Source organism: Vanellus vanellus (assembly GCF_965231255.1).
Source record: "Vanellus vanellus genome assembly, chromosome: 19".
In the NCBI taxonomy this organism is placed as follows: domain Eukaryota; kingdom Metazoa; phylum Chordata; class Aves; order Charadriiformes; family Charadriidae; genus Vanellus; species Vanellus vanellus.
The window spans coordinates 11,904,977-11,919,253 of NC_138924.1; the positions used below are offsets into that span (position 1 = coordinate 11,904,977).

Genomic DNA, 14,277 nt, shown 5'->3' on the forward strand with positions numbered 1-14,277 from the left:
TTTGTCCGAACCATGTATAACAAATTATGTCATTTTGATATGTATATGAAATACATAAGTTGTAGAAACCTCAAAATCTCAGAACCGTCATACAAGAAAATCTTGATGACATTTTAAAAGGTGAATTTAACACGTGAATACGCATCTCAATTTAAAAATTACATCAACATTTAAGTTTCTCTCTGCTGTTGTCTGTTTCTTAAGGATCTTGCTGGAGTATTTTATTAAGAACCTTAAAAAAATATTTAGCTTTTAAGTGGTCAAGTGTCACATGAAAGCAGAGCTTGGGCACTGAAACCCAAACATTACTCCACGGAATTTACCAAGAATGAAATCAACCCCTAACTTACAAAGTTAACTGAAACCACATCATTTATCACCACCATTCATGTTTTGTATTTCTTCAAATTGGCTCATGGAAACAGAACACTGCGTTTCAACTTCTTTTTACTCATGTAGACAGTGTAATACTTTTAATATTTGGTGCACAACTGCGGCAAGCAGTTTTAATACTCATGTCAGTGGGGTGTTTTTAATATGCGAACTCTTATTTTTACTCGGATATATGAAGTTGGAGAAATTCCGCACAAGACTGACTATTCTATTAGGGCTGCAATAATACAGAAACACTTTCAGTAGTAAATCCAACTTAAAATACAGCAGTTTTCAAAAAAATGGAAAAATATTTACTCTGTAGATAGGAGGTTTGGTATTGGGGCGGAGACTCTTCATGGTAGACGACACTCTGAACAATCCCATGAATTGGATTCAACAAATTTGGATCCTGGCACAGCGATAAAAGGGTATTGATCTTGGAATCCAATAAATTATGCCTGAAGAAAACAGAAGCGGCTTATTTTTTGTTCATTAAATCTGCAGTTCCCAACTGACTTTAGCAAACAGCAGTTAGGGTGGGATTTTTAAAACCTCAGTGATTTCAGAAGTAGAAAACCATTCCTGGATCCGTTCAGTGAGGACTCTCACAACGCCCAACGCCTGCAAAAAATTGCCCTCACAATATAACCCGCTGAAGCACTTACCTAACACTTTAAATTGCAAATATTTTAATTATTTTCAACCAAAAAATTATTCACTGGATTCGTGTACATGTCAGAGCTGGAATTTCAAAGGAGTTTTTAAAATTTGTGGGGGGTACTGTCTCATTTGGGCTCCCTTGCAGAACTCGTGCGTGGGCCTTTTTTAATAGAAATGGCAGTTCCTCACCATTGGGGTTCCAGCAACTCACGGAACTCGTCTGTACTTTGAGCATTACTTTCCAACCGCGGCAGTATTTCTGAACCACGCACAGGCCGGCTTTAAAAGTCTACTCCTGTTAATTTCTGACAGTTTCCCTTACATATATTGACTCCAGGGAATACTACTTTTAACTGACATCTGAAGAAAAATATCCAAAGGGTATCTTGAATGACGCCTTAAATCAATTTGGACATGCACTTGGGGTACTAATTAAAAACCCCGAGTCTGACTGGGGTGAAAATAATATTTCAGAGACAGTATGTATTGACTTGTACAGAAAGGGACGCGCGCATACGAAAATGCAATTCGATTCTCGGCAGTGTGAAAGAAGCGAGGGAGCCGTGCGAAGTCACCCCACCAGAGAAATGGCAGCAATGACGCTGAAAGCTCTGGGAAGAAGCCGCTGGCTCTACAGACCGGCTCCCTCGCAACAGCGGAGCAGAGCGGAGCGGAGCTCGCCCACGCTCCGCCGACCTGCCGGGAAATCTGCGGCTGAAGAGTGCTTCTGAGGACCATCTGTAGCGGTGGTGGGTGACTGAGGGTGCCTGTTCTCGTAAGAACATTATACTCATTTAGCACAGGGAAAAAGGACAATTCTCAAACTGCTGTGGACATTTGTCTTGACGAGCCACGGACAGATCGCAGCTACGAACCTAAACTGAGTAAGTGCCCTGTCCGTGCTTGTCCTGTCCAGAGAGCTTTTAAAGGATGGGCCAAGCCCAGAGCCATCACAAACAGAGATTTAGATACTTACACAACGGGAAAGACCTTTGGGAAGACAACGCTGGCTTCTGCTAAATACTCATACAGAATCCGCTGGTCAAACTCATCAGTAGTGTACTTCACTAATGTCGCCTGTCATAATGTAAAGAATTAAATTAGCGTGCTTCAAATTTAATTGGAGTAGTCACAGGCTTTTGTTGTAGCTTAAGGTTTTATGATTTCTGCAGAAAGCAGTGCTACAAAGATTAATTTATGTCCTCTTTGGAAGTGGAATAAAGTTATTTTATGTATATGAGGGAAACAATAAAAACAGTTGGTAATAAACAGCTTCTAGTTTGGCAAAAAACATTTAGCCAGTCAGTTTTTGCCAAAACTGAGCAAGTGAGTCTTTTCGAATTATATCAGGGAAGGAAACTGTATTGGCAGATCTGAAGAAAGCACTATCATACTGTACCTATAGTACCAGTTAGGCAACTTCGAAACTGAATTATGCTGTGATTCCAACAGTTTTCACTACTAAACTTTTTAAGTAGAATATATAATATCATTTTATTATATAAAATTAGTTTGTGATAAAAATCTGGCAGGAAAAAGGGAAAACTGTTGGATATGTTCTGCAAAACAATACAGGATAGTGAAAATTCAGTATTTGATGTCAAAGAACATTTAAATAGATTTCAAAAAGCAATTTCTAGGAAGTTTGAAGAAGGGCAACAAAAGAATTGACTTGCGCAGCACAGTGATTCTGATCCATACGAATTTCGAAACACCGCTAGGAACAGGTATGGTTCTTTGGAAGATAAAAGAATATCAGGCAATAACAGACAATACACAGAAAGAGGGCTTACAAGAACTGTAAGCAGCAGTGCTTGAATTTTGGGGTCAGTTAGAACTTCTTCATCTAGGAGGACATTTGACTCAGAAACAGAGACTTTTCGAAGATGTGGGTGTTGCTGCGGTGATATTCGCTGGGTTTCTGCCAGATAAAAAAAGAACAACTCATCCAAAGCAAAATACACCCAAACCAAAATAGAATTCACTCTTGCACACCAAATTCAGTCATACGCAAACTTCAGAGTTCACCAGCCTTTTCGTAAAGTATAAAAGCAACAGCTATGCCGTAATACTAGCAGCGCTAGACCACTACATGGGATGTATTACCAAATGGTAAACAATAGCCCCAATTTCCTCTTTGGAGAAATACAGGCCCAGGGGTGGCAGGTACCGTACTGAGGGTCAGGCAGCAGGCTGACAGCAGATACAGCAGAAGAACCCTGGTCTTGCATTGCAATTGGGGATGGGGGCACGGGAAGCAGATGTGGGAGAAGATGAAGAGAGGCATTCTAGGCACCGGGTCACGTTCCATCTCCTGCAGAAATTTGCAGCTAGGGCTTATTAACTTACAAAAAGCCAAATTTTATTTATTTCATTTCACTCCTGTATGCAGTACTTTATAGCTGCCGCTCATCCTGTATCTGCAAACTGAGCAACTCTAATTCTGACCTCAGTTGCCAGTGATACGGAAGACTGCGCTCTCCAGAAGCTGCTGCTAAGAAAGATATTTCTCCCTTACCTTGCAGTAACCTAAGCAAATAAACACTGAATTTAGAAATAATCCTTTGTATTTATATACAAAGCATTCATAATTAGCATTATTCTTAAAATATTAGTCCTGTTTCTCACCCATTTCATAATCATTTTCGGCTACTCTCCTCATTTTGGGAGGCGTTGTGATTCCAGATTCCATGTCTTGCCTTTTAGGAGCCTTTGTGTCCGATATCAAATGGTCAAAACTTTTCCTTGTACCTAAAAACAATTTATCAGGAAATTAAAAACATTACACCTAAATCCATATGCTAAGTATTTCTGTTTTTCTGGCCAAGCTACTCTCCTATCTACAACATATTGACAGGAATCTGGGGACATTTTCACCATTTTCAGGGATGGTAGAAAAAATACGATCACACCATGCCGCTCTCCATCGCGGTTTCCAAAATGCTTCACCATACACATGAGGAAAGCATGCAACTTATTCAAATAGGTAAGCTGTGGGCATGCTATGGTTTCCTGGTCAACACATCACATCGAATAAACATGCCAAAATGTGATTACTGAAAAGGAAGCAGTAATAGGATTGTAATGAAAGAAACGTCCCTCTTCTTCCACATAGATCGGATAATGTAAGAGGGTAACCACAAGTTATGCAAAGCAACTCATCTTGTCTCTCTGATATTAAGACTTTGCTTGTAAACATGATGCACTGAGAAGCCATGGATAAAAATCAGATTGCTTCCAAAACATCTAAAATGTTTTGGGACCATCTTTTCTAGCACAAGACAGAGTATTCACTGTAGCGGCTGAGCTCCGGTAGCCAGCCGCTCCGCTCCGCTCCGCTCCGCTGAAAGGGGGCCGGTGGCGGAAAATTGGCACTATGAATCTTTGGTATCTGGAATATCTTTGTTTCTTCCTTTCAACACGCACATTCTGAGTGCCACTCTTGCTTCCCCCTCTTCGTGATCAGAAGAATTGAGTTAGTCCTCTTTAGCTATACAGGGTTCTCTATTCTATATTTTGTAGCAACTACATATATTCCTCTGAATCGGGAATAAGCACCTAACGTCAGAATAAATACAAGTATAATTTTTCTCCAGTAACGCTTCCTGGGGTATTCTGCAGACAAATTAGTAAATTAGTTATCTTAATAACCTAGAAGCTTTTTAGTGTTCGCTTGTGAAGGCTGCCCCATATCCAAACTCATGGATTTTCGTGTTCGAGGGCTTATCTGTCCCACTGTCGGGTAACTGGCAGCCAGATGTCTGTCTGACCCCTTTGGTGATGACCATGGTTGATTTTCCTTTAGTGTCCTGAAAGTGCAGAGAAATTAAATTAAGAAAATCTTTACAACTGTGCACATTTAGGCATAAATTTTTCAACTAGCCAAACTATCCTTTATTAAACCCATCTTCGCTAACAGCTCAACCTCCCAAAAACATATATTAAGAAATAGTAATTACTTTGCTTGCAAAAATGTCTGAGCTAGTGAAAACTAACAATCTGATATGCATGTAATGATCAAGAGAGAAAAAATAAAGCAATGAAAAGAACACAAGCAAATCAGCCTATGCGGCAAGATGAAAGACATTTCAATAACCGACTACTCCATACTGGATGCTAAAAAGACAGATACTGAGTAAAGCGCTCCCTATAAAGGGAAACTGGCTCTCCGCCTCACTTCCAGGCTGATTTCCAATCTCTGTGGCTGCTTATAGACGGGCTCTAAGGTGTCGAGATTTTCCAATGAGACGGACCAAGCGATTATTTAATACACGACTTGAAGCTCTTAAAAGGACAAACAAAACTTTCTTCTCAAGTATACATGAAAAATGAGGCGAAATTAGGTCTTGTGGAAAGGGGTTAGCAAAGAGTTTAAGAACCTCCAAAGCAGTTCAGCTCTGAAATAGCTTTATGGATCTCAAAATTAAACCTACAGGAGTTCAATACTCAAATTTCTCTGTGACTCTTGAACACAGTACCAGTAGCATATTGGTCTGGAACCAATAACAGAACATTAACTTTGCTTTACCAAGGTGGGTTTCAGTGTTCAGTATACCACAGGTTACCTTTAGATAACTTAACTAAAGTAAACAGTCATTGAAATTTGGATAACTTATCTAAAAGTTAGACAACCAACCTATAGCTAGTGTCACTGTGATGTATGGGATATGTATCCATAGGAACATTTTCCATTGAAACGTCTGTCAACAAGAGAGACTTCCTATGTTTTAGGCTGCAGCGACTTCGAACTTCCTCAGATACTGTCAGCAAAGCTAAAAATTCAAAGAAAGCTAACATAAGTTTCCCACAGTAGGAATACATTGAAGAATGTAAGCAATATTCCATTAATTTAATTTTTTTACTTAGTATAAAGATGACCACGGAGATGTAATTACATCTTATTGAAATGTACTGATTAAAAGTAGGTCATTCAAAAAGAATGATACTCCCCATCCAGTTACACGATTTGAACATTTGCCCTCACATGGTCACAATTTCTATTTCTGGACCACCAGAAATTTGCACGTTCTAAGGCACACACTTAAACCAAGAAAGCTTCAGCCTCCTGAAGTACTTCCGAAGTTGCACAGTAGGCCCTGTGCTGGCAAACCTTCCCTCCCCAGAAAGCCGTAACTGGCGCGCCCCAGCCTAGCCCAGACTCCTCCATCCCCAGTTACACCTTTCCTTTACGTTGGTACAATTTTATCAACCTAAAACCGTACGAATCCCCACAATAATTCATTCCTTTTCAGTTAGCACAAATTTAAGAGAATGCTTGTTGGTTTAACTTTACCTGCTAGGTAAGCCACGCTCTGGGTGTTCACCTCAAACTTGTCACAGTTCCTGTGTTTGTTAACCAGAGCTAGTAGTGTATGTAAAATCCGTACTGTTCTTGCTACAGTGGTAGGAGAAGGATGCCTGTACCCTAAGAAAGGAGGTTAAGAAACCAAGTATTTTATTTAATTTTAATGTGTATTTATGAAGCATTAATATTTTGAGAAGATTTTTAGATATTTTTCAGCACGGTCTCAGGAAACTTCATGCAAATGGTAAGGGCGCACAACACCAACCGAAATCACGTGTTCAAGACTAATGTTTTCTGTCCCTCCCTCCAAAAATCACATCATTTCAAGAGTCTGTGCATATATTATATCTATCGTCTCACAAATCATTCTTCTAAAAGAAACAGTGCGCCTGAACACAGGCAAACACGCAGAGAGAGACAGCGTAACAGGAGGAAGTAGTAAAGAACATGTCTATGGGAAACGTGGCAAAGTCCTTTAGTCAAAGAACATTTAATTCTGTATCTACTCCGTGATCCAAGTTACTTAAAATCCACCACCTATTTTTTCCCCTTTATCCTTGGACTTGTTTTTATTTCTGAATTAAGAGTGTTCATCTGAAATGAACAGCAAGATGCATTCTCACCTTTCAGGAGGTGTCCCACTAGTGCGAAGTTAAAGTTGGAGTTGAAATTTAGTCCAACAAAGTGATCCATCTGCTTGCAGTGCCACTCGAGTGGTCTCCTGATCTCCATAAACACCTCTTCTGGGCTCTGACCCCGAAAAAATAAAACACAGGAGTACCTCATCGAAAGTTACTCATCATACTGCAAGCTTTTTTTTTAAGCGACAAAACAGTAATTTTAAGAGTTTACACAACAATAGCAAACACACCCTTGATTAGAACACATCTATATATTTCTGTTCCAGTTTAGAACAAAATAAGAGCTTCGTGTCTACAGCTTAGTTTTACTGTTGCTACTGAGCACATGAAACAATTTCTAATGCAAATTTCAGTTTTAGATGCTTAACTACTGTCCCAGAGGTCAAGGACATTTTCTTCCTTTTTAACAGATCTATCTGCTTGCATACACTCAGGGTTAGTCACAGCTGGTTGCTCCCAGCGTACCTTGTCGTTGAACACTCGAAGGCTATCCAAGGTGTGCAGGTTCTGCTCGAGCAGCGCCGTACCTGCCGAGTAGAGGTTCACCTCGTCCAGCTGCAGCACTGCCATGGCGACCCAGAAGAGGGCCTTGTGCATAGGGGAGTCCTGCACGGAAAATGGAAGAGCCACAACGTCACTGTCAAGGCAGCGGCTGCAAGTCAAAGACACCTAAGGCTGACATGCGGGTTTGCACGCGCATCGCCGTCCCTCCTGCAGCACCCCTCCCGTCAGCACGGAGGGACGGACGAACCTCTTGTCTTAATGCACTTAACAGCTGAACAGTAGACAGCAAATGCTTCTCAAGCCTTTCACGCCCCCCTGAAGCCGTCCCTTCTCTCTCATATTCCCTCCCTCGCTCATGAAAACGTCAGACACAGATTGCCCTACACCAGGCTGAGCAGAAACGTGTCTTGTTATCAACTGGAGCGCACACGTCGAAAACGGATTGCAATTCTGCACCTAACTGCCCAGGCAATTTCTTCTCCAAATCAAAAAAGCATGCAGGAAGAATTGGCATTCAACAGATTCTCGGTCTCTTAAGCAGCAGATTTTTCTAGGAACAGGTTTTATTTACTAATAGTAAATATAGGTGGCTCTTCATTAACGGCATGCCCATTGGTACGCTGATCAAATAACAACCATGCAAGCAACACACAGATGGCGAACTGATACCGAATCAGGTAAGACTAACGTTTATTACAAGCCACCATCTAAAAAGCATATATCAGCAATCAGACATTTGAAAGCCAAGACTGAAAATCTTTCAGAAAGAATTACGACAGGCAGTGGCACGGCCTTCCGCTTGCGGAGCCTTTGCACAGGTCCCCCACGCAAATATCTGCCGTTTCCCACGTGGAGCGCTTGGAGCATGAGTCATAGCAGTGAAATGTGAACTTCAGATACCACAACACTTACTTATATTTTTGAGATTATAGCCATAATTGTAATTTTCATTTACCAAATAGGCGCTCTGTTTACTCTAAACCCCAGTTGTTTACCTTATTAAGAAGAGGCTGCAGCTTGGTGAGTGCTATGACTGTAGCTTCTATTAGAACTTGGCTATTGTAATTATCAGGGCCTTTCAAACAGCTCTCAAGTCCCTTTTTGTAGGAAAAAAAGGGTAATTAAAAATACAACCATAATTAGATTTTGCTTTGTAAAAAGAAGATCAAAGCTCTAAAGAATAATTGTTGCTGTCAATTAGTCTACAAAGCTTGAGCTCATTTTAAACCAATTCTCAAGGACTTTTACAAATGGAGATTTACACAGAAGTGACATACGTATTCCCGAAAGCAACTGCACAACGGGTATTAAAAAAGTAAGGGTGCAGGACAGGGTGCAAGAATTAGAGAATAGCTCTTTTACAATTCAGAAGCTCTTCAGTTAAAGTTTATGTCCATAAAACTCTAATAAAATGCTTACAGGAAACATTATTCAGCACGCTGTTACTTGCTATGGAGCACAACCTTCTTTAGAAAGTATGGAACGTCATTGCCAAGCCAGGCACTCTGTTTCAAAGTTTTCTTATACGAATGCCCTGCTCTTTACTGCATTTACTTAAAACACACCAGATTACTGACTTCCTTTAATAAAAGGAAGTTGTGAATCATGCACATGCAGCTAAATGCCTTAACGGAAAATTTCACTTTTATTTAAATACCGACTTCTGTATCAATCTCAGTGGCTCAAATTTTAAACCCAGTATTGAAAACTGTTGTTACTCTAGAAGTCGCAGCACCGATGAAACGTATTGCCACCAAATCAAATTAGGGTACGTGGGTCTATTACCTTGCTAAGAATTCGGATTATTTGTTTTATTTGTCCATGAGACACACGTTTACTTATACAGCCGAAGACAACAAGTGCTCTTGGCTGCAGGGACGGGTTATACTGGAATGCAAACCTGCGAAGAAACAGAGTACGCTATAGTAAACAAATATACAACAAACGGGCTGCGTAGCAAGCTGAGAATTCTCAATATACTACACAGGCAGGCAGGGGTTATGTTTGAGATCGCCGACATACTTTTGAGCTAGTTCTGTCCACTGGTCCAGCCACTTGCACGTCGGAATATCCCTCATACAAGCCTAAAAAGAATTATATGGTTGAATACATGTAACGTTAAGAAAAAGTCTTTTTCAAATTCAGAATGTGCAGTTATTTTAGTTCTCAGAATTCAGCTACTTAACTATTGATTATGTCACGGGAGGTACGCGCCACTACACCGCTTGCCTGCAGGCAGCGTAAGCAGTGCCATTTCCCCGTACGGATAATTTCTTTTGTGTTGAACGCATACCTCCATGATCTCCAACAAGGCTTCGGTAACGGTTTCCAACGAAGTCAGTGCAAAGGTCTCCCGCTCATAGGAACCAGGCGAAAACGACCGGTCTCGATAGCTGGATCGGAACGCTATGACTGCGGCCGATTTCACTTTGCTGATTCCAAACAGCAAATAAAATTTGGGCAGAGAGAACTCAGTCAAGCTCAGCCTTAAAACTTGCTTGGTCTCCTCTGTCGAATAAATTTTTTACATATTAGGTTTAAACCACTGAAATTCAATCCACATTTTAAAGACTCTGAGGCTCACCCTCCCACGAATACAAAAGCAGACAATCGTCCTACACGTCACTCCGCACATTCCGGCACCGTTTCCTTTGCTATTCTCCCCCAGTACACCACAGCACCTGTGCTCCGCCGCACAGACTGCTGGAATCAGCCTCCAGGAAGATGCATTCTAAAAACAGGTAGACAGAAACTTGTTTAAAGGTGCGGTTCTGTCAGACTTCTCACATGGATTCAGAAAATGGAAACCTGGAGGGTTCCTGCTGTGAAATACCAGCAGTGCTGTACGTTCAAACTGCAATCAAATTCTGCTTTTGGCTCTGGCACTAAGATGAAAAAAGCCACTTAAATCAGAAGAAAATGATGGCCCTGCTACTAGCACTGAATATTTTTGCAATTCTTAACTTTCAGTGCCTTTCAGTGTACTTCAAATTCCTTGTTTAAACAGGAAGGTTTGCCTTTCTCTCTGTGCGTCAAAGCGAAGCTTTTCTTTATACGTATAATGTATGTGTGTGTGTGTGTATTCACTCACTCAGTCTGTCGATATATATAGATATAAAATGAGCTTTCAGCTACTTTAAAAGAAAGACAAGATTACATAAACTTTTAATTTTTTTCTGCACAAAACCCAGCCCGGTTTTATACTGTACTTCTGTGGTAAGAAGCGACAGCTACATATTTGCTAATACCAATTATTTTAGGACTGCTAAAATACAGCAGTATGCAAAATACCTGTTTTAACAGTATAGGTTCACAATCCCTTATGTAATTGATATTTTTGTTACCACATTACATAACCACTCAAACGATGCACACGAGCCAGTTTTAGCACAGACATATTTTCTCCCTTCTCTGCACTAGAGGAACTTTCTGGCACTTACTTTCTTCTCTTTTTCTAAAACCCATTATACAAAAAATTTACATTATGCACCTGCTCTCAACCAGACATTAATTTTTTAATTCCACACTCATTTGTTGTAGATCATATCTCGTTCTGATCTGAACACAAGCTGAATTACAACAGGGTATTTTCAAACTCTCGGAACAGTTTAAAGAGAGCAGGACAACTCAAATATTTCTTAAACAACCCAAGGAGCAATCAGCTTAATTGAAAATCTGAAAAAAACCTTACCGCTAAAGTGAAGCTGTGAACAAGTGCAAAGAGAATGGATGATGTTGATGACGAGACCGTGAGTGGAAGCTCTGAGAGAAAGGGGACCAGTGGCCACCAACAGGGTGACGACATGGAAGAGGTAGGGGAGATGGGCGGCCACGTCCAGGGAGTTGTTGAAGGAGAGCATCAGCATGTAACGGGCGAGAATGGCAATATCATCCCACATCAGGTGCTGCTCCAGCGTGGGAGTGGGAGACAGACAAGTCTTGTCGATTATTTTACACATCCTCCCAATCACCTGAAAGACAACCACCACTTCGTTTCACTCAAACGAAGAGCACAGCTCAAAATTTCAGTAAAAACCACTGCAATTATTCTATTGCTTGGGACCTAATTTATCATGGTTTTGCCTGTACTGAGTTATCAGAAAGCATCTCAGTGTCACACTGTTATACAAGTTGAAATTACTATATAAAAGGAAATTAAGGCAAAGAGGGAACTCACTTTGCTTGAAACCAATTTCACGTTTCCAGAAGCAAGCGCAACAGCTGTGTCGGCCATAACCTCAGCTTTTATGGATCCTAAGCCCCCGGTGGCACTAGTTTTGATGAAACTGTCCAGCACTACATCAAGGAGGTCTGTTATCTATTAGAGAAAAAAAATTTCTTTTTTATCAGTCAGATTAACTTTATTTTTCCACAGTAAACCACCTTTTAAATAAGCAATCATTCATTTTTTCAGTTGAAGATGCATAACTACCACGAACCGAAGCATCAGTTTTAGTGATTTGTTATCCTTTTGGAAAATAGTCTACTGTAAATATTAGAAGTATAAAGATTAATTGTATCAGGTCGTACTCCAGAACTGTGAAGAAACGAGGATTTCATTTGTACGATTTTTATTTTATTTTCCATTTTAAAGTATAACTATACATAAAATGCTGAACCTAATACGAAGAAACTGGATTTGAAGCAGGGGGGAAAAACATAATTCCAAGAAATAAGCAGGGTCTCGTCTGTCACACACTGTGCTTAGAGCACTAGCCGCGCGTGAACACAGCTACAAGAAAAACACGTTTCTTCTCATGTACAAAAACAACAACAAGGACATTTAATATATGGAGGTAAGAATCAAATCTGTCAAAGTGCGCAGAGAACTCTAAGTGTAACACGCGGGCTAATGCTATTTCAGTATTGGTTCAAATTCAGCTGTCATTACATGATGAAAATTGTTTGAAATTCTGGGTCAGCTAAGCCAATGACAAAATTTCCAATGACTGTTGTGGAATATTTAATCTTTTAATTTTGTCTTCTCCATATTTACCTGTTAACAGACTTTCATACCGGACATCACAGTCATATTGCTCTTAATGTGATTTACGCTTTAAAGTTATATTGATTTTTTTTTTTTTCATTTTGCTTTTGTCTAGTCGGACCAAGCAAGAAAATGCACTCGTGCATCCACCTGACAGTGCTTCCGCACTCTCCAAGAGCAGCTTTGTGATGCTGGGCTGCATCAGTTTGGATGACAGTTAACAAAAATAAAAATAGTACAACAATGAGGAAGCTGATACAAAGCTTGTGAGCAAGCCCAGCCCCGGCAAGGAAAGCTGGTCTCGTTTGTCTCGACACCTCCTTCACGAGTGGCGTATACGTCAGCTTTATTTTTTTCATTTTCTTTACTTTGCGGGGAGGATGAAGACAGAACGTTAAGCTAATGATCAACAGGAGGACTGATATTCTATTAATTGCAGTCAAAATGGTTCTGTTTTAAAAGGGCAAACAGAAAAAGAAAAGAAAGAGTTCTTTCAATTCCACGTGCCCAAGGCACCTCTGAATGCCAGTGCTTTGTTCTTGCCATGCCGTACCCACATAGTCAGGGCGGCTGATGAAGTAATTACTACTAATACCAAAGATTTTAAATTTTAAATTCTCAGTGGGGGCCAGGAACATATTCCTACAAGTCAGAGTTCATCAATGGTTTTACAAAGTATTTTATAGAATGGAAACGGCAGAAGGACTTGCGTACTGCTCTGCATACAGCTAATGTACCTAGGTCACGTCGAGATTAATTTTATATTTATGCATTGACATTTAAGTGGTTAAAAACTCTATAATCTGCTTATAAACAAACCGCAATACATTATGCAGAATTTGTACCTGTCCAAGACTTCCCCATATCTTAGCTTGAATGGAAGGATACATCTGTTTTTCATTTATTGTCATTGTTATAAGCTTATCAAGAATAGCAGTGACTCGCTGGCGCTTGGCATCATCATTGTGTTTACAGAATCGGACCAGATTGGACAGCCAGGGAGTCATATACTCCAGACAAAGATGTTTCAGTTCAATACCTGAAATAAAAATTCACTTTGTAACACAGAATCAGCACTGGTCTCTATTTATAAGTAAATAATTATTTGTGAGCGCTTTTCCCTTCAGTCTTATTGTCTAAAATAATAACAGAGCCGAGCAAATAATACTGGGCAAACAGATAAGCTTCAAAAAGAAACATACTCCAATAATGACATCCAAGAAATGTCTGTAGGAATCTGGCAAGGAGATGTTGACATTTTAATGTCTTATTAAGAGATGTGACATAAAGATGTGTACATTCAGTATTCGGTAGGACTACTGAAGATAATTTCTTTTAATCTTGAGAATGCATTCTAAACAGCTTCCAACAGTAAAGCCAGAGCTGTATTATGTCTGGAAGAAAAGGATGACAAAAGTAGTGCAGCAGAACCAGATTTACAATTGAGAGAGAGAATCAATCTGAAAAGATTAATTCTGATACGACTAAAGAAGCCGGTAACTCTTCCATGTACATGTCTTCTAGAGTTCAAAACTTCACTACCATGGACCTCAAATTTTGATTTTTGTTCTGCAATATTCTCTACTTCTGGTGAATTAACAACAGCCGGATAGCCATCTATCCAAAGTACTCGCTGTACAAAAATATCGACAGTGATATGAAACGACCGATTCGTATTGTGATCTCTCTGAATGGACTTAATCCTTTAAACAAATGAGATGTCTAATAAAAATTGGTTTAACATTCATTTCAAATTTGAAAAGGCAGTTGCTTTTTTTGGTTTTGTTTTTTTTGTTTTGTTTTGT

The 14,277-nt window shown here is 39.9% G+C and overlaps 1 protein-coding gene across 4 annotated transcripts in view; it reads right to left on the bottom strand.

The window, feature by feature from the left end:
* The window catches only part of NF1 (neurofibromin 1), a gene marked incomplete at its 5' end in the record, with an annotated part of 98,926 nt that overhangs the window by 8,011 nt on the left and 76,638 nt on the right, over positions 1-14,277 (bottom strand). For all 4 annotated transcript variants that reach the window (XM_082492860.1, XM_082492859.1, XM_082492858.1 and 1 more), the window contains 16 exons: positions 691-833; positions 2,012-2,112; positions 2,829-2,956; positions 3,664-3,786; positions 4,687-4,844; positions 5,672-5,807; positions 6,329-6,460; positions 6,964-7,090; positions 7,447-7,587; positions 8,481-8,582; positions 9,271-9,385; positions 9,508-9,569; positions 9,779-9,993; positions 11,177-11,456; positions 11,663-11,803; positions 13,318-13,511. In XM_082492860.1, coding sequence (XP_082348986.1) covers positions 691-833; positions 2,012-2,112; positions 2,829-2,956; positions 3,664-3,786; positions 4,687-4,844; positions 5,672-5,807; positions 6,329-6,460; positions 6,964-7,090; positions 7,447-7,587; positions 8,481-8,582; positions 9,271-9,385; positions 9,508-9,569; positions 9,779-9,993; positions 11,177-11,456; positions 11,663-11,803; positions 13,318-13,511 — 2,298 coding nt within the window. The remainder of the gene's footprint in view (positions 1-690; positions 834-2,011; positions 2,113-2,828; positions 2,957-3,663; positions 3,787-4,686; positions 4,845-5,671; positions 5,808-6,328; positions 6,461-6,963; positions 7,091-7,446; positions 7,588-8,480; positions 8,583-9,270; positions 9,386-9,507; positions 9,570-9,778; positions 9,994-11,176; positions 11,457-11,662; positions 11,804-13,317; positions 13,512-14,277) is intronic.